The sequence below is a fragment of the Phaenicophaeus curvirostris genome, chromosome 4, assembly GCF_032191515.1.
Source record: "Phaenicophaeus curvirostris isolate KB17595 chromosome 4, BPBGC_Pcur_1.0, whole genome shotgun sequence".
Lineage (NCBI taxonomy): Eukaryota > Metazoa > Chordata > Aves > Cuculiformes > Cuculidae > Phaenicophaeus > Phaenicophaeus curvirostris.
In genome coordinates this window covers 54,744,926-54,765,803 of record NC_091395.1, presented here as the reverse complement: position 1 = coordinate 54,765,803, position 20,878 = coordinate 54,744,926, and the positions used below count along the sequence as shown (strand labels likewise).

The window sequence follows — 20,878 nt, the reverse complement described above, 5'->3', positions numbered from 1 at the left end:
GTTTTCAAAGCTTTTTTTCTACTTTCTAGGTAATTCCATAATTTTCTGAAGTTGGCACCTCTAGTTGAATAAGTAGGATTTTTGCACATATCTTTGTTACTGCACTGGCCCTTTTTCTACCTTCTGTTATGCGTTTTTGCACAGCTCACTCAAAAGCACTCTTTTAGATTTCACAAGAAGTTTTCCTTTCACCTTAATTTTGATTATAGTTGCAAATTCATGTCACAGAATCACTAGGTTGGAAAAGACCCACAGGATCATCAAGTCCAACCATTCCTATCAACCATGCTCCTCAGCACCTCATCCACCTGTCTTTTAAACACCTCCAGGGACAGTGACTCAACCACCTCCCTGGGCAGCCTATTCCAGTGCCCAATGAACCTTTCCGTGAAAAATTTTTTCCTAATGTCCAGCCTGAACCTCCCCTGGTGGAGCTTGAGCCCATTCCCTCTTGTCCTGTCCCCTGTCACTTGCAAGAAGGAGGCCAGCTCCTTCCTCTCTACAACCTCCTTTCAGGCAGTTGTAGAGAGCAATGAGGGCTCCCCTCAGCCTTCTCTTCTCAAGGCTAAACAACCCCAGCTCTCTCAGCTGCTCCTCATAAGACTTGTTCTCCAGCCTCCTCATGTCTTTGCAGGTTTTTCTCTTTTCCAGTTCTTAGTTGTAATGAGCCTTGGTGTTCTGAAGAGATAAGTTTCAGACTTAATTTTGGTGTCTTTAAATGTGCTGTGTTTTCAGCTTCTCCTGTCACATCATTTAATCATATGACAATAATTGTTTGTAAATTGTCATGTTTTCAAGAGCTTTTCCTAGTTTGCTTTATTAAATGAAAGAATTAGATTTTGTTGAATTCTTCCACTTGCATAGTTTGCAGAATGCAAAATTCTCCCCCTGCAGTGTTTGCCACAAAACATAGTCAAGGGATACAAGGTTGCCTAGGGACCCACACTGCAATCTAGGGACCATTTGTGAGATTGGGAAAGGATTCCAGGTCAACCTAACTCGTCTTTAAGAGCATCTACATGTAATGGTGCTGTGCTCCCAAGGGGTAATGGGAGGTTAATTATTAGGTTGTATTATAAGATAAGATTCTGCTCCAGAGTCCTCAACCATACCATACCCACTAGATTTAATGAGTATGTATTCTTTGTTTGTTTATTAATTCATTCATATATTGAAGGATTTCATCCAAACTCTATGGAAGTCAGTAAGGCATCAAAAGGTACAGGGGTTCAGTATATGCCATGAATGTAGAAATTCATTTAAAATCTGCTTCCATTAACAGATCTTTCCATTAACCTCACTAAACTTTGCATGAGACCCCCAGATTTGTTTCATGTAAGCATACTGGCACATAATAAAACTCAGAACTCTCAGAAACCATTATTTGTTTGAAATTGGAAACAAAACAAAGTGTGAATAATGAAAATATTAATCTTGATATTTGGATATAGGAACCACTTCTCCCTTCTGTCATGTCGGTTCCATAGTTATATTTCTCCTAAATTCTGTATTTTAAGATGGGTCTTGACCCCTTTGATTTTACATGTTGCCTTATTTTTGTATGTATATAAATTGACAACTGGGTGTCATTGCTAAGCCAATAGGTGGCAGTGGTTAATCATATTAACAGTCAAGATGCAGGGTATTTTATAAGTAAGATGTCACTGTGAAATGTGGCCAGCTATTAAACATCATAATTTTAAAAAAATTCATGGTCTGTATGTGTTGATGTAAATGTGTCATCTTCCAGGACAGTAGGAAACATTTCAGAGAAATAGGTTTAAAACTACTCCTGACTTTTAATTGGATATGGTTTGATTTAGGGCTAAAAAAAGAAGAGCTAATTGCTGCAACTAGAAGTTTTAGGCCTATAATTATGCCCTACATTTTGCATCCTGCCTCAGATAGTTAGGTCTTCTGGTTTGAAAATATGTTTGTTTAAATGTTCTGATGTAGACCACATTCTGTCATTTCTTAACAACCGAGAGACACATTCCAGGATTACTTACTATTATAAATGTTATTTTTCATTATTTATTCTGACTTTCATGGCAGGCAGCCATTCCTTGTGGCTCAAATGGTCAGCCCACTGTTGTATTTATTTTTTTTAAGAACTGAGAAGGCTGAGGAGAGGGAGATGCCACCAGTGTTGTATTACAAAAGCCTGGTGACTAGAGCTCTTAACTCCTGAGCTGAAGGACTGTGATCTAAGTCGTCCCTAGTCCAGCAGTCAAGCACACTTTCTGCGTCTCTCATGAGCGAGCTCCCATTGTGCAGCTGTGTATGTCACAGTAATACTGCGGTATTTTGCTAGTTAGAATTTATTTGGTGGGCTACAGTCAGTTATGACGTTTAGTTTAATTGATCAATGTCTGTCAGTCTGTCCTGTTTCTCATTTGCCTTCTTAGAAAGCCAGTAGAGATGTGAATGTTGGCAGTGTTGTTTGGGGAAGGAAGAAATGACCCAGACCAATCTGTTCCTATTCCCACTCTACCTAAAAAGAGTGTTGTGTAGCTTTGGATGCCCATTCTAATGCTCTCTGCTCACAGAAACCCCGAGGGAAGAAAATGACAACAGAGTCTATGGAGTTAACTTTCTAGGAAGGCAAGTTAGCTGAAGTCATTTTTCGCTCTCTTACCAGCTACCTGATTCAAACTCATTGCTCACAAAGTGCTCTGAGATTCTTAGATGAAAGGCACTATAGAAATGCAAATTACTTATTATTATGATATTATTTTCAGAGACAAGGTTTCCATAATATTTAGGGACATTTGTTACCTACTGGTATTCAAAGCTTTTAGTAGCAAAGGTAATACACAGTGCTATTATGTGTTATTAGTAAAAAAGACAGTTTAAAAGGAGTAATTCAGCTGAACAATCTTATGTGACAAGAACATACGAGCATGAAGAGGTTTGGCAGCCAATTCCTTACTTGGTATTGCTGCTAAGTAATTTTTAACCTTATTTATATCATATGCTTAGATAATTTAAGTGCAGAACTTCTCACTGCAGGTAATAGACAATGGTTATAAAATAACCAAATTTTTTAATATTGCCATGCATTAAAAATAAATCCTATGGCAAGAAACTATCCTACCCATCCATCAAATCTAAACATTTAGAATACTTAGAGAAAGTAAATGACTGGATGTCTTAGTGGATGTGCATTCAGGAATAGATTATAAGTTCTCACCTCACCCAGGGCTTCTGTAGTCACACAAGACTCCAGCATTATGTATTAATAAACATATCTGCATGCATTTGTGCAGGAGACTAAGCTAGCAGAGAAGTACTGGCTGTGAAAGAGGTGAGATCAAGACCCCCAGCAAGCTTCTGTACTGTCCCACTGCAATGTGCAGGAAGACCAAGACCAGGGTGGTGATACAGAAATTGTTTCTTCTGTGTATACAAGGAGCTGCTCTCTACTGTATGACTGGCTGGAGATGAAACCTGTAGGCAGTTCTGTGGCCACATGTGATGTTCATTTCCATGGTGCTTTGAACAGCTGCAAGGGCAGTTTTTTCGCTTCTTTTTCTGCCTTGGTTCTTCCAGTTTCAGCTGCCTGCCTCAGCCTATTATGTCAGTCAACAATTTTCCTGCCAGCTTCTGCAAGCTGGGTAATGCAGCATTCCTGTGTTAGTCAAACAGTGGCAGTGCAAACACCCTCCCTGCTTAGGATTTTCCCCTGCTTGAGAGCCCTAACTTGCATTGTTTGTAAGGTTACTCATGAGTTACGTTTCTGCAAACAGACTGTCAGCTTGAACATACTACTCCTTTGAGGGTGGTCTGGTAGGGCTGACTGTCCCCACATTGGTACTTGCTGTGCCATAGATGATAGCAGAGTGGGGCTGAGCAACCTACTTATTCAGCTGTGTCGAGTTTGGTTGAGTTAGTCATTGCGTGACTGCAGCTGATGTGCATGAAACAGCCATTCTCATCACGATGGCTGAACTAAGACCAATACAACCAGCAGCAAGAAGAGAAGCTGTTTGGTCTTAGGACAGAAAAACTGGTGCTTGAGTATGGGCAATTTCCATCAGACTTCTGTGTTAACTCTTTCTGTTTACTTGCATGTATATTTTGAATTTTATTTCAGCTAGGCTGTTTTCCATGACATTTTGTCCCAGAGATTAATGTTTGGTAACTGTTTGTAATTACACATCATCTGTGTACTAACACAAGAATGTAAAATGTACTTTCCCTATTAAAAATAAAATAAGCTACTTTAATAGCAGAACAGCTTGTGTTTGAAGGTCAGACTTTGGCATGGAAATAGTTCACACTGAGAATCAGCACCTTGGAGTACGCTAATGGAAACTGGCAGTGATTTGAGTGAGCTACAAGCCTTCAGAAATCACACCTCACACAAACAGTCGTGTTTAAACAGTGATTGTCTCTGCTTGGCAGAAAGGCTGTAAGCGCATATGTGGCTAATTCATTTCAGTCCTCAGCATTACACTGGGGATGCGCAGGGAGACTGAGAGCTGCAGTAGCGTTCTCAGTCAGTTCAAAGTGTCAGAGTGGGGAGGATGCTTTGGTTATGGACTGGCTTAGGAGGGAACCATCTTTGAAAGTCAGCGCTTGTATGAAAGATTTGTCTTCAGCAAGTCATTGTCTTGCTGTGTCATTTTTTTGTTTCATTTAAATACTGGAGACAAGTTTAGGGTTGGGTTTTAAGTCTTGTCTTGTGTTTTTGCAGCTGTAGTTTCATTCCCACAGTTCATTGTGGACTCCCATTTGGATCTCACTGCATGAGAACTAATGTTAGGAGGAGTATAAACATTATCTCAAAGCTACTGTCTCATTTTGGCTGCTGGAAGAATGTTATTTAGTTAATCCATTCATCTGCAGCAGCAGCTTGGAAGGTGGAATTTGCCTGCATGACATTTTTGTTGTTAGGATCTGCCAGCTTCACAGATTTGCTGTCACTCTAAATCAGGTTAAATTTTATTTAATTAAACTAGTTTATCTGCTATCCATACAAATTACTGCAGTTCATCTTAACTAAACTGTTTCCTTAAAGTTTCACAACTTATTAGAAATACAGGAATTTTTGAAATTTATTAATATAAGCACCAGACTCAAATTCCAATTAGATAAACCAAGTGGGTTCAGTTTGGAGGCAGGAATGAAAATACGGGATAGGTATGCAGAGTGTATCATTCAGAGCACAGTTCTAGTCAAAGGAATATTTTACCTCTTTCATTTATAAGGTATTACAATTGTAGCACTACTCTTGCAGTGTGTTATTTCATTTTCTGAACAAGACTGTACAAGTTTCGCTGCAGGGAACAGCCCCATGTTCTAAACCTAAAGCCAGTGGGGTTCTGCAGTGTGAATCCTATGGGCATAAATGGAAAGCAGCAGAATGCAGTTTTATGTGTTGTGTATCTCAGACAATATATTTCCCATTTATCGTTTAACCATGTTTACTCTCAACTTCTGCCCTTTTCGAATAATTTTACCTTTTGTTCCTGCAACTTAGCCTATTTTAGTTCTCTGTTAAGACTGTTCTATCTGCTGTCACATTGATCATTTAAGTAACTGCAAACAGTAACTGTGAATTGCTGTTTCCTTAATAACAAAGATGTTGTCATGATGCATTTCCATTTAGAGAGGCAGGTAACTTTTTTTTTTTTAGCTCAGTAAGTGAGTAGTGAGTTGGTTTTCAACAGTTATTCTGCTCAGTCATGAAGATATGATGCTGTTTGTTTTCATAGCCTTGCATGCTAAAATTAACCTGTATTAAGGCAAACAATATGAAATATATAGTCTTCTGTCGCTGCCTGATCTGTGGGTCTCAGGTACTGAGAAGGTTAAAAAAAAAAAAAGTTAAGTATTTGAAATGAAGCAGAGTATGCAGGTAGATTTTATCACAAGGCAGAGCAACACTATGCAGTACAGTGACTCCAAACTATCACTGAGAAGAGTTGCTTTGCAGCTAAACAATACTGCTGGATCAGCACAGTGCAGCCCTCTGGCTAATTAGCCTTGTTAGCTGTGTGCTACATTCTGCAAGAAAAGGTTGAGTTAGGCAGTAAAGTATGAGAGAAAATTAATGACTGTGGATCCTAAGGAGGAAGCAACTCATGTCTCCCCCTTCCGTATGTTCTAACTCAGGCAGCTCTGGGCTGCGGGCTTTGGGTTTTGTTCTCCATTCGTAAATATTTGTAAGATGTGTCTGTATTCATCTAGATCTGTAGTACATATCTGCAATGAATACCCTGATCATCACTATCTAATATACTTTGACTCGCAGAGCAGTCTTGTTGTGCTGGGTTCCTTTTGGATGAAAAACAAGAAGATAATTTCAGGATCTCACCTAATTACTCTACATTTTTTGCGGGGGTTGAGCCCAATCCAAAGTTAAAATCTCCTCAGATACATATGGCATGGACATTGGGCCCTTGGTATCAGCTATTTTACTTTACAGTTTTGCTCTTACTGGCCCACACAGCAGTAAATATCTTCCCAGGCGCTCTACAAGGGTCCTGGATGATTAAACCGAACCTGCTGGTTCTTCTGAGAGTCGGGATCACTGCTGGTTGCAAGGGGGACTCAGGAGGTCACCTGGGCTAACCTACCTCCCTCTTGAAGTGCTGCTAACAGTAGCTTGGCCAAACATGAACTTATCTAGTTAAATCTTGGAGAGCCCCAAGAAGTTAAGTCTTGGAGAGCCCCAAGGACAGCAGAGCTTCTCCTACTGTCCAGTCTGAAATGTGTTGTCTTTGCCTTTGTTGTACTGCCTGGCACTGACACAAAGAGCTTGGCTTGCTGTTGTAGGCTGCAGTTAGGTCCCACTTAAACTCTGCCAGACTAAGCAAGCCCAGACCCCTCCATCTCCCCTCGTAGGCGATGTGCTCTTGGCCTCCGACCATATCAATAACCTCTCCAGTTTCCTCCCCATCCTCCCGATTTGGAGTGCCCAGAGCTGAGCACAGCACTCTTGGAGCAGCCTCTTCGGTGGCAGGGAGAGGAGGTTAATAATGTCCCAAGAGGGAAGTCAGGAGAGAGGAAGGGAGGCCACACTCCTCGGAATGTAGTCCAGACACAGTCTGTCTTATTTGCAGTGTTCAAATGGGCTATATAAAAGCTGTGCACTATAGATTCTGCATCTCACCTTGAACAACGTGTCCCCAGTCAAACAGAGGACTTGACTAATGCTTCTGGGCCATTGTCTTCAGAATACATTAGCATAGCTGGTATATTTTAAAACATGAAATCATAAATACATAATATTTTTCCACTTAAAGAGGATGTTTTATGAAAAATACTACTCTGCCTTTTGACTTTTTTCCACATCAAAAGTTTGTGAAGGAAGAACTGTGGTAATTCAGCTAAATTGGATTAAACTCATGGCTGTACTTGTGAGCCTTTGAGGTATAGCCTTTTTACCTTTATGAAGATTTCTCAAGAAATAATTCTCTCTAAGTGTTCTGGATTGCTTTTTGTTTATAAAATAATGATGATTACACCACACATTTGTGTAATATTTCAAAAGTATATTTAAATATTAAGAAGGATATTACAAATTTGGTGTAATTAATTATAGATTCCACATGCTGCTAGAATTGTAAAAATAACAAATATTATAAATCTGTGACCATGATTCTGTGAACAGACCTGTGACTTAGAAGTAACAGCTGTGCCTCTGATAAATAAAACATTGTTAGATTTGCATACATATCTCTGGTTCACAACAATATGGTGATTGTTAAATGAGTTTTAACCTATTGTTTTGTTTTAGTGCCGTTATTCAAATATTGCTTTAACTGCAGTATATGTCCTCCATCATTTATAAGTTAACACTTTGGTTTTCATTACACAGAGCTCAGATCTAGTGGTTTATAACAGTTGTGTTCTATTTTTGAAAATAATTTGACAATGGTGTCATCCCTCTGTGTCTTAACTCAGTCGGCACTGGTTAAAATCTAGACCTAGAGAAATCCATCACATATCTTCGTCTTACTGGGAAAGACAATAAAATCTATTATCTGTTCAAGATTTCATTACTAACCAAATTTGCTTTACATTTGACAGTGTGTTTCCTGAGTGATATGTTTTATATAAATGTGTTCAGGTTAATTTGGACAGATAGAACTTAATAAGAATTTTGGTGTTGTTGCCATACTGTACTTCATTATCAAAACACATTTCATTTTGCGTGGTAAGAATAACGTGATGTCAGAACTGTGCATTTAGTATGATAGCAGGAATCAGCTGGACCAAAAGGTACCATAAATAATCATAGAATCACCAGGTTGGAAGAGACCCACCGGATCATCAAGTCCAACCATTCCTATCAAACACTAAACCATGCCCCTTAGCACCTCGTCCACCCGTGCCTTAAACACCTCCAGGGAAGGTGACTCAACCACCTCCCTGGGCAGCCTCTTCCAGTGCCCAATGACACTTTCTGTGAAGAATTTTTTCCTAATGTCCAGCCTAAACCTCCCCTGGCGGAGCTTGAGGCCATTCCCTCTTGTCCTGTCCCCTGTCACTTGGGAGAAGAGGCCAGCACCCTCCTCTCTCCAACCTCCTTTCAGGTAGTTATAGAGAGCAATGAGGTCTCCCCTCAGCCTCCTCTTCTCCAGGCTAAACAACCCCAGGTCTCTCAGCTGTTCCTCATAAGGTCTGTTCTCCAGCCCCTTCACCAGCTTTGTTGCTCTTCTCTGGACTCACTCCAGAGCCTCAACATCCTTCTTGTGGTGAGGGGCCCAGAACTGAACACAGGATTCGAGGAGCGGTCTCACCAGTACAGAGTACAGAGGGAGAATAACCTCCCTGGACCTGCTGGTCACACCGTTTCTGATACAAGCCAAGATGCCATTGGCCTTCTTGGCCACCTGGGCACACTGCTGGCTCATGTTCAGTCGGTTGTCAACCAACACCCCCAGGTCCCTCTCCTCCAAGCAGCTTTCCAGCCAGACTTCTCCTAGTCTGTAGCACTGCACAGGGTTGTTGTGCCCCAAGTGCAGGACCCGGCACTTGGCCTTGTTAAACCTCATCCCATTGGACTCAGCCCAGGGGTCCAGCCTGTTCAGATCCCTTTGCAGAGCCTCCCGACCCTCCAGCAGATCGACACTTCCACCCAGCTTAGTGTCGTCTGCAAATTTGCTAAGGGTGCACTTGATGCCTTCATCCAGGTCATTGATAAAGACATTGAACAGGGCTGGACCCAGCCCTGAGCCCTGGGGAACCCCACTTGTCACTGGCCTCCAGCTGGATTTCACACCATTTCCCCCCACTCTCTGGGCCCGGCCATCCAACCAGTTTTCCACCCAGGAGAGTGTGCCCCTGTCCAGGCCAGAGGCTGACAGTTTCTGAAGCAGAATGCTGTGAGAAGCTGTGTCAAAGGCTTTACTGAAGTCCAGGAAGACCACATTCACAGCCTTTCCCTCATCCAGCAGCCGAGTCACTTTGTCATAGAAAGATGTGAAGAAAGTTATAATGTTTGACACGATGTCATTAATTCATGTTATTGATTTATTTCTAATTATAGAGATCTCTTTCATCTTAGGTGTATCTCTTTGTTCCATGGTGTTTCTAATTCATAAAATGCAAGTTCCTGAAAATTAAAGAGAAGTCAAACTGATAAAGAAATTCTGACTGCTCAATTACAAAATTAATTCAGCTGCACTGTATTACAATATGCTGCAATATTAAGTTGTGTATGAAGCTTAATGTTCCACACAGAGTTTGGAGATTAAATCCCAGCACTTGATTTTCAGTGGGGGGTAGGGGTGGTGGGGATTCTCTCTTCTTTATGTGATAAATCTGTGTCTCTGACTAAAAGAGCAGAGTTCATATAAATATTGTTAATAACATCTTTTCTCCAACACAGATACAATAGCAGAAAGGAGCGCCCTAAGAGAACATGTGTATCCTAAGCTGAGAGAATTCTGCAGAGAAAACTATGGGCTGGAATTTCAGGTAGGTTTTGTTGTTTTGAATCTTGTCTTACTTTTTGTTGAAATTAACACTATTTAGGGCAGGTGACATTTTTCAATATCATTGGTAAAATAGAACATTGAAAAAATTGGATTTCATTTGTTAATTGTACTGAATTGATGTATTTAAATGGTTTGACAGACAGATTTTTCTGAATAGATGAAAATACAACATTGCTTTACAATGCAACCTTGCACTGGTGGTAAAGGCAGTATGGGAACACGATGGCAACTTTCACATCAGAAACTTTATGAAATCACCTGTATTTTAGTTATTCAGAGTATTAAGAGGAAATAATGTTACATCTGAACTAATGTGTTCTACTTCTATTTTTAATTTCTTGTAATCATCATTGAGGTAGCACCATCTGTATATTCACATAATGGTTATCTCTAACTATGGGTTTGTCATGGAATCATAGAATGGTTTGGATTCGAAGGGACCTTTAAAGGTCATCTAGTCCAATTCCCCTGCAGTAAGCAGGAATATCTTCAACCTGATCAGGTTGCTCAGAGCCCCATCCAACCTGACTTTGACTGTTACAGGGATGAGGCATCCACCACCTCTCTGGTCAACCTGTTCCAATGTTTCACCACCCTGAGCAAAAAAAATTTCTTCCTAGTCTAAACCTCTCCTCTTGTAGTTTAAAACCATTACCCCTTGTCCTGTTGCTCCAGGCCTTGCTAAAAGTTTCCCCCAAGTCTCCTTTAAGTACTGAAAGGCTGTAATTAGGTCTCATCGAAGTGTTCTCCAGGCTGAACAACCCCAACTCTCTCAGCCTCTCTTCACAGGGGAGGTGTTCCCGGCCTTTGATCCTTTTGGTGACCCTCCTCTGGACCCAGTCCTACAGGTCCATGTCTTTACTGTGCTGAGGTCTCCAAAGCTGAATGTAGTATTTCAGGTGTAGTCTCACCAGTGCAGACTACAGGGCCAGAATCACCTACTTTGACCTGCTGGCAATACTTCTTTTGATGTAGCCCGGGACACGATTGGCTGCCTGGGCTGCAAGCGCACATTGCTGGCTCATGTCCAACTTCACATCCACCAGACCTCTCGGGTCCTTCTCTACTGGGCTGCTCTCAGTCTCTTCATTCTGGTTCTAAAGCCTCAATTAGTTCTCCTGTCTTAGTGACCCCAAAAACTCAGCTCTCCAGAGTATAGTTTGCTTGGAAACAGCTAATGCTTTTTAGGGAATATCCTGTTTCTCCCAGTGTATTATTCTTGGTGCTCATGCAGCTGGTTTTTAATCAAAATAACAAGTTCTTAAATTAGGATATTTGGTTTTGATTCCCTGAGTCACAGTGGAATTGCTGAATCTGCATGGTGGTAAGCTCCAGAGTGATTTTTGATTATGGCTGTTAAAGAATTTCATCTGAAAGTCCTAGCTCATCAGCTGATTGGGAAATCCCAGCTGCAGTGGTACATGCAAGGAAGAGCAAAAGATATTAAAATAATAAAGCAATTTTCTCCTGTTACTACCATGTGATAATAATGACAAATATAAACTCTTTATTTCTCAGTCATCTTTGAGGAGGCATCTCAGTGACAGGTGGGAAATGTCTCCTCCAAGTAGATCATAGTCCACTGAATTCTTTGTAAGAGGAAATGCATCTGTCTTCAAATGGATTGTAATGTAGTCACTAGGGGAGGAATAATTAAGTTTATTCTAGTTGATATTCATGGAAGCAAATTATTTTATTACATAGTTTCAAAACTAGGAGCATCCTTATGTGATATGAGGTCTAAGAGACAGCTCCACTGATACATTTCTGAAAACAGCTAGAAAGCTGTTTCATTACTGTGGAAGAAAAGTAGGAAAACTTGTACAAAAAAAGTACCAAGGGAAAGTAGTAAAGCATTTTGGAGGAGGCTCTGAGGTAGACTTTATCAAAACATTTTTTTTCGCCTTTTCCATTCTTGATACATTGAGGTTTTTAGGTTAGCATGCAAAATCAAGACTACAGTTTTTAGTGTAGTGGTATCAAAAAAGAACACTTTTCAGACACAGGGATAAATTTATATTTCCCTGTACAGAGCAGCACATACAACATTTTATCCTGATACATAATCTACTAGTCAAAGACGAAATACCTTTTATGTGACTACCACAAATGTGCTGTAACATAGGGTGTCTTATACATGCTCTCTTCCTGATAAATCATGACCCAAATGAAATGCATTTGAATACACTCATTGCTACAGCTTCTGCTAGGTCATCTGGCTGCCCTACCAAGTGTTTCAGTTGTTGCAAAGCTTGAGATCCCTCAGGCATCCTAAATTTGGTAGGAGCTGTTAGGGAACATAACCACTACGTGTGTGGAAGCAGAACTGAATATACTCAATCACTGTATGAATTTGTTTGCTCAATGGACTTCCTTTTCCATTGAAACACAAAATATTTCTGAAAACCAGGCATTGGTGAAAACAGAAAGCAAATAAGCTGAGAAAAAGAATTCCAGAGTGCATGGTGTTTTGTACGTGAAATACAGTATTTATTTAGGGGAGGGCAGAAAAGAACATAGTCTTCATAGAAAATTTTTGGAAGATAACTAACCACAGTTAATTAGCAGCATACTCTTTTTCTCTGGGGAACAATTAACTGTTTCAAATAATTTTCAGCATATGATTTTTGCTAGAAGGAAAGTGGAACTTTGTGAGAATGAGTTTTTTTTTCACATTTGTTAAGCAGCTAGAAGTGACAAAGATAAGGTAATTTCATTTACTTAGGAAATTGTGTGAAGCTGTAAGATTGGTAAGACAAAAGCTAAAATAAGCAAAAGGAAACACTGAATTATGAATGAAAAATCTCGTTAGATGACTGGTGTGGCACTGAACCTAGGCTGGTATCAGTCCACCACGTATAAGTATTTCTTGCACAGAGCACTGGTTGTCATCTCACCGTGGCAGCTTTACTGAAAGCTCAAGTGGGTGTTTTGTCACACAGTTTTTCCAAGTATCAGTAAAAACATACTTCAACATAGACACAGTTATCTTCCTGTTCCATTTCTTTAATTTTCTAAATCCCATTTATTTTAGATAGCAAAAAAAATAAGCCCCTCATTTTGAAATTCCTGGTGTCTTCAGAGGTTTGATGGCTAAAATATTTCCTTTTGCAGGACAAAATTATAACACATTAAGATACTGTGTGCCAAAATGATGTTACCCAATAAAAATAATTGTAATGTTATAACACACAGAAGGCAGCTGCTGAGCTGCATTTACAGAGTAAATGTGATTTCTGAACAGTTAATTAAAATAGAAATTGCTTTTATGTTTCAAATGAACTTGAGCAGCACAATAAATTCATTCAACTCGTAATTCAAATATTTTTGTCTGTATGCTAAGATCCTCAAATTTTATGACTAGAATACTTTGTCATACATCATTCAAGTAATGAGACAGCTGAATACAATATGAAGGTCAGTAATGAAGTCATATAGATAAATAACAGAAGGGAGAGAGGAAGGAGGGAACACTTTTCCTGATGAGACTAAAAGAGAAAAGGACGGAGAAAAATCAGTGCAAATGAGGGAAATAACGTAGGCTGTTTGAGGTGCAGTTTTGTAAAGCAGAAGCTGCATATTCTAGCAAAATTTTAAACAGAGTTTCTGTGAAAAATAATTCTAAGTGTATTTTCTTGGCAGTGTGAGCTACTATGCATTATATACATTGGGCTATTTCACTAATCGCCAGGCAGAAGGTATCTTACCTCTTGTGTTTGGCAACAATATGCCTACTCCAGCAAACACTGACACATGTCCCAAACTTTTCTGGCAGAAACAACCAACAAGATGGTGGGTAGTAAAATTAAACATGGGCATAAATTTTTGTAGGATAAGGTCTTAAACTGTGACATTTATTGTTATGATACATTTCCCAAGGAGATTAATCAGCTGTAAACTGGTAAATTTTTCTTTTGCGTCAACATGTTATTAGTTCTTATAATAGGTCTTCAGGCTGATTTTATGATCCGTTTGGACAACAGCTAGTTCTGTGATTTTGTTTCTTGGGGTCACAGCAGAGTGCTTCCACAGTACAAATAATATTACAATAAACAATTTTTTTTATCCATTTGGACTTTTTTGTTCAAGTTACATGATGTTAACAATCAAGAGTAGCTTAAATGAGAGAGTAGCAGAATGTACCATGTTTTATTCCAAAATAAATGCATATATATGATCCTTATTGTTTGAAATTTAATTTCCCACAGTAAGAATTCAGCCTTTTAGTTAAAATATTTAGTGAAATCACAGTTCATCACTTAATTTCTTCAAGTAAATTTAACATCCATATTCCAGTTTCTTCCAGGAGTTTGTTTGCAACTGATTACCATCACAAAGCTGAGGCTGTAGGTACAGATGAAAGGCTGAACAGCAAGCTGTCTGCCACTGCATATCTATACAATCTCTGCTTCCAAAGTAACAAAGACCAGCTAGCAAAGGAAGTACGATATTACAGAACTGCACATATTGTTTCTTTTGAGCCATGTGCACAGGATGAGTTTATATCCTGTGAATACAAGTGACACAAGGTGTCTTGACTGTGAATCACAGCAAAACTCCCATTAATTTCCATGGAGCCAGGATTTTGTCAATGCTTTTGTCATTATTCTTACCTAACCATTATACGCAATCCAGTAGCAAAAAAAAAAAAAAAAGATGACATCAAATCAAGATCTTGTCATGCTAATCTCTGCTCAAAAATATGAATGTGAAATCAAAGACTGTCCCAGGAGGGACTATCTGGGAGGGAAAATAAGAGGCTTGAATTGTCATTTACCTAAGGAAACCCTGCCAGTTGGTTTAAGGACTGGATATAGACCCCATTGCCTTTTACTGTACTGCAGAACAATGCTTAGCAGTACACAAAGTGTTATCAAAGCAAATTTTTAATTTGATAGGTAAAAAGGGCGTATGATAAAGTAACAATATTGCATACTATTTTCCAGGTCATAGACTTGTACTGGGGAGTTGAAGCAGATGAATGGGACAGTCCTGAGCTGCAAAAGACTCGTATGAAGCTCTTAGAAGATTGCTTGAAAAGTTCTGCAGGTCCATGTTTTGTTGTGGGTATAAAGATAATGTTTTACTTTACAACAAAATATAATGTTAGCTATCCTAACATGCATGATTCAGTAACAAATGTATTATTTTCTTACTTCTAAAATATCTGACATTTCTTACTGTAAATTTGCTGTACTGCATTCAAATGTTTCCTTGCACAGCACTGTAGTTCAACAGTGATTATTAAGTATTAGTGGAGAGGAAAGAAGGATCTTTCATGACCAGTCCCCACAGCAAGATGGGTTTAGAAGCCACAAGGTGTGATAGTACTGCTATCGCAACAGAAGTATGGTCTGCTTGTTTAAGGAGGCCACCGTTAATTAACTCTTGGCACTCCTTACATGCATTATTGACTGGCCTAGAAGGGCTTACATACAAAAGCACAGCAGCAGTCAGGAATTGTCTTCTCTGATCTGTGTTTTGCTGTTCCATGTCATAAACCCAGGACAATTTAGGATGCCTTGTATGAGAGTGTGAAAAGACCAGAGGTCAGTGACAATTTGAGGGAGTTCTGATTCTTTGTTTTTTTCCTAGTCTTGCCATCTCTTTACTGTGGTCAGAACAAGCTTTGCTTTTAGGATTTTTCAGGAGTCCAGTAAAGCTGGGAAAGAACATACATCTTCACTGGTTTTTCTTATTAGGCCTAAAAGAGAGCCTGAAACACTTCTACAGTGGTTCATAAAGAATTTTGAAGCTGTTAAGAACTGCCTGCCTGATATTGTTACGAAAGAAAGAACTAAAGTGAAATCATAAATATTAGCCAGAACAAAACAGTTAGCAAAAAGGTTGCATTGAGCCAACAGCTTCAGTATTTATTTCAGGTTTTCCAAGTATGGGCCAGAGTAATAGCTCTCCTGAAAACTAGACTGGCAAAATTACAGAAATCTCTTCTTTGTTGTACCTTAGTGGGATGGTAGTTATTTCATTTACAATACAAATTTAGGATGATTCTACTCCAACAAGCATAATTAGTTCTAATTTATAGTAACATAATTAAAAAATGAGTTTGGCACTGCAGGCTTTGGGCAACTTCCCATTTCTTGAGAAAGTTCTATAAAATGTGACACTTCCGCTCATCTGGGTATTTTTCTACTTTTCAGTTACTGCTTTTTAATTCAGACACAGATCCGGGATTAAATCAGACTATTCAGAATTAACTAGCAAGTATAGATTGATTTTAGAAAGTGTTTCTTTGTGGCACTTTGTTTCCTGCATTGTGATGTTGGATGGAGAGAAAATGAAATGCAGTGCCTGAGTTGGAAGTCAGATACGGAACAACAAAAGCGAATGAACACATATTCATAAACTCAAAGGAGGAAGCAGTTCTGGAAAAAAATGGTTAATTGATTTCCTGTGACATTTTTGGAATGTACAGTCCCCCTCTTACCAGCTGCCTGAGCTCTACCAACACTTGATCCAGTTAAGAGAGAGGGGAGTTGTTTGGTTTTTGGTTAGGTTATGGTTTTTGTTTGGCTGGGGTTTTGCTGTGTAAAATCAGAGCTTACTATATGCGATCATTTAAAAACTCATGGCCTTTTCTGTAGGGAAATACATATTATGCTATTTTTCATCTATAGAATAATTTATCAAGATTTATTTATGAGGGGAAAAGTACTATTTCTGTGGGGAAAAATATTTTCCATAGAAATTTTATGTAGAAATCATACTGATTGTCTCTGGAACCTACATGGAGAAATTGAAATGAGGTATATTTATTAAATTGCGAACTACTTAAAGTCTGAATTGCATATCAATACCAAAGACAAAACATATTCAGTGGATCACTGGAACCTTTACGTTTTGTTGGGTTATGTTTCCTAGTAAATTCATAAGAGATGGCAATACAAACAGGATGGTAGAGTGATGGTAAAGGTTATTTAATCATCCCTCAGCTAGTACTGATCGTGAAGAGGGTTCGTCTGTTACAGATCTAGTCTTGACGCTTTTAAAAGGCTAGTAAAAAAAGGATAGGTACCTCCACTAATATCCGAGTCATCTTCTGGATGACCATTTCTCCATTAACAGCAAGGACACGCTAGGGAGTTAGACTGCTAATTTAGGAACCCAAGCACAGTGCTTGACATCAGTTAAGGCCTTGACCTATCTAGGTCGTCATTAGTCTATTGGGATTATTTGCAGAATAAGTTCACTGCCCTTTTATTGGGGTTCCCTAACTAATACTCCAGTACTAACCTGCTGTGGATTACACCTTAGTACAGATGAGAGAACTGACAGGCTTCTCTGCATTTCTCTTAGAACACACCCGGCGAGCTATAACACATGGATGCTCTCTTCCATTTGTGCAGCACCACACAGTCTCTGCCTGAACTGCTGTTCTTGCATGACTACATCCTGGAAAACAGTAAGATCAGAGAATCATAGAATAGTTTGAGTTGGAAGGGACCTTAAAGTTCATCTAATTCCAACCCCCCTGCCACGGGCAGGGACACCTCCCACTAGATCAGGCAGTTCAAGGCCCCATCCAACCTGGCCCTGAAATGAAATGGAAATTAAATAGTTTGTTGCTTGTAGTGATTTGCTCAATGATAGGTTTTTGTACAAACCTAAGAGATTCTCTCCACCCATCATTCATATTAGGTGATCCAAAGAATAGTACCTAGTAGTACCTAATAGTACAATTTTCTACCTACTCTGAAGACCCACTGTAATTTACATTATTCCTCTCTTGTTGTTAATTTCAGCACTAATGAACCATTAAAAAAGACCTAACATTATAAAATTGGGATTCCGGTAGGATTTTAAAAGAATATTAGGAATGTACAGTACTTGACATGTCTTTAAATCACCCTCAAATCGAAGATGAAATACGGTAAATTGAGAAGTGAAGTGTTTTTTATATCTTTGGATCCTTCTGGTTCTACAGTAAAATGCTTTAATCATTTCATGAAGTTCACTGCTACTTGGTTCTCTTTGCTTAGTACAAATAGTTGATAGTTAATTCTGAGTGCATTCCAGCTCAGACAAAATTCCAAATTCCATTATTCCAGCTCTGCTGAATCTCCTCAACTCCCATTTCAGTTCTGGTGTTACTTTAGGGTTTATTCCTAATGTGAAAACCAAATATATGTAGGTTCTGGAACACCTGAGCTACATTTTGGTTTTACTCTTCTGGGAAAATTGACATGCATTTTAAGTTAGGGAGGCTAAAGTCAGTCAAACAATATAAACAGCCAGTTTATATTTATGCTGTGAAAAGCATGCAGCTTGGTCCATTTCAGAGTTTAATTTTCCTTAAGGAAGCAGCTCTATGTATAGTTTTTAAGTGAATTAGGAGAAATAGCTGAAACCAAACAGGGCACAACAGCTCACCTCTCCCAGTATATTCCAAGAAACAAATACCAAATTATTAATTTTCTTCTTGCCCCACATCTAATTCAAAAAGCATCCAAATGCGAAGTCCCTCTACCTTAAATGGATTTGGGGTCACACATGTCAGGAATGGCTCCATAGGACTTGTTGGCATTAAACTGAATTAAAGTATATGTCTGCAGAAGCTAATCCTGTTTTAGATTACCAGCAGGAAAGATTTTTCCATGAATGTCAAAGTAGAGCTTTGTATATTCTTTGAAACCCTTCAAAACAGATAAAGGGATTAAATTTTAAAGACATAGCATACAACTTTCTCCTCAGAAACCCTTGGTCTTCTTTCACAGCCTCCAGACTAATAAGCAAAGGGTATATATCTCTTTCTGTGTTGTTTGTCTCTGAACAACACATGTTCACACAGAGTGGAATCAAGCACAGGGTGATATAATATGATGAAGCTATTGTGAGTGAGTTCCTTGATCTGCTTTAGTGCTGGGAATATATTTTCCTGTGAATCATCTCTGATTCTCTAAATGTAAAATCTAGGGTCTAAAAATGCTTATCCATTTTTTAAACATATCCCATTGAAAATAGCCACAATATTCATCAGGCAGCTTTTCCCTGGAACGCAGAAACTGCATGATTTTTTATGTGGTCTTAAAATAGCTTGCATTTTCAGCCTACGGTAAGAAAACGACATATTTTCTGCTAAAGCACTGTATTTCTTGACATAAATAGATTTTTTTGTGCTGCCTTCCAGAAAGTTTAAATATTATATTTAATACAAATGACCATATTAGCGAAAACAAGATTAGCATGAACTCAAATTTCCATCTTTTTATGTAACTTGTAGAGGAGGAAATAGGCAGCATAAGATTTACGAGATTTATTTTCCCTTGACCCTGAAAAGCTTTACCAAACCATCTTCTGAGGTGGTATTGTAATGAGCTAGATGTGATGGTCTGCTCTACAAATGAAACTGTAGATCAGAAAGCCAACATCAGCTATTGCACAGAAGTGAGAGGGGCTGGAAATCCTAAATCTTGCAATGCTAATTCTGCATAAAGAAACAGCACACTTTAGAGTATTTAGCAGGCAGTTGTTAAGTTCAAAGATGGATCTTAATGCTGTTGCTTGCACCTAGCATATATAACTTTTCTCAAATACAAAGATTCACTTCAGGGATTCTCTAGTTTATCAATAACACACCCAGAAACAAACATTTACCCACAAAGTAAGTAGTTCAAATTTCAGTCTGGTTACTGTCAAATTTGGCTAGAAGTATCAGTGTTCATAGTAATACTGGTATGCATCTACAAGGTGTTGCCTCTTTTCTCTTAAAATATTTGTTTTCACTGCAAGGTGCTTCTTTTTTAGGAGATACTGTTTTGTTAGCATGCAATGTGGCAACTAATCATCATATGCTGCTTTCTCTCATAACTGGAAAACCTCACACGGTAATTTTTTATTCCATTCCACCCTGAAAAAATGAACCAAAGAGTACTTACTTAGAATGCTATGGAAACTGTAATTAGCATGAGGAAACTACATGTTCTTTTCTTGTTAACTTTTTTGCATAGTATGGAAATTATTGTAATGCTTTAGACCACTTAAAGATAATTTGGAATTGTAATGCTACTCATGGCTGGAAAAAGTGCTTATTGCCTGGCCACGTATTTTTGCAGAGCCAAAGTTCTGCCTCTCAGTCATGCCACTGCATGGCATAGGCACAACAGTTTTTTTATTGAGAGAAGTGTTAAGACCTGATGATCTTTTCTATATGTCATTCATTTCCATGGAGATTTACTAGAGAATTTTTAAACATTTGGCTAACGACTTGACCTATTACCTGCTGGCAGTGTTTATCGCTTGTACACTTACCATTAATTTTAAGTCTGGTTACCTTTTAAAGATCAGTGTTAGAAAAGGCATAAAGATATCCCAATGGAAAGTTAACATAGGTAAGGTTTTATTTTGGTCTATTCCATTCTTGAAGTATGTCGAGTGAAAGCTAACAGGATTCATAAAGGTGATTTTTGTCATCTGTATTAGAAATGGAAAACTAATAATAGGTAGGTTTTGGAGGACAACAGCTTTTGAAATGTGAAGGTGGCTTTAGGAGAAGCTGGATATATTTTTAATATAAAATAAATTACTAGGATTACCATTCTCATGGTAATATTTGGTGATGTGAATTGGCTGCAACAATTATTGGTACCATGAATACTTTAGGTAACGCTTTGCTTCATAAGCTTTGTCAAGTGCATAGGGATGTGGTTTGTGAAGCCAAGGGAAGCTTTAATCTCTGTCATCACAGTGCTTGCCTTAGTCTTTTTCCTTCCGTCCAGCTTCTGTGAAGATCCCTTCCACATTTTTGCTTTCTGTCCTTAATGTTATTACAGTTTAGATTATTAGTTTCTTCTCATAGGAATGAGTTCCTTTCATTGTGCAACTATGCTGCTGTCCTTCCTGGCCTCCTTCAAATTTATAGCAATTTAATAAATAGAAAAACTGCTTCTTTCCCTCCAAGCATGTGA

General features: G+C 38.7%; 1 protein-coding gene across 3 annotated transcripts in view; it reads left to right on the top strand.

Moving 5' to 3' along the window:
• Positions 1-20,878, top strand: part of NWD2 (NACHT and WD repeat domain containing 2) — a 55,685-nt gene that overhangs the window by 13,338 nt on the left and 21,469 nt on the right. For 2 of the 3 annotated variants that reach the window (XM_069856166.1, XM_069856165.1), the window contains exons 2-3: positions 9,845-9,933; positions 14,900-15,016. In XM_069856166.1, coding sequence (XP_069712267.1) covers positions 9,845-9,933; positions 14,900-15,016 — 206 coding nt within the window. Of the gene's footprint in view, positions 1-9,844; positions 9,934-14,899; positions 15,017-20,878 lie in introns of those variants that run through there. The other variant, XM_069856167.1, reaches the window with a different exon arrangement.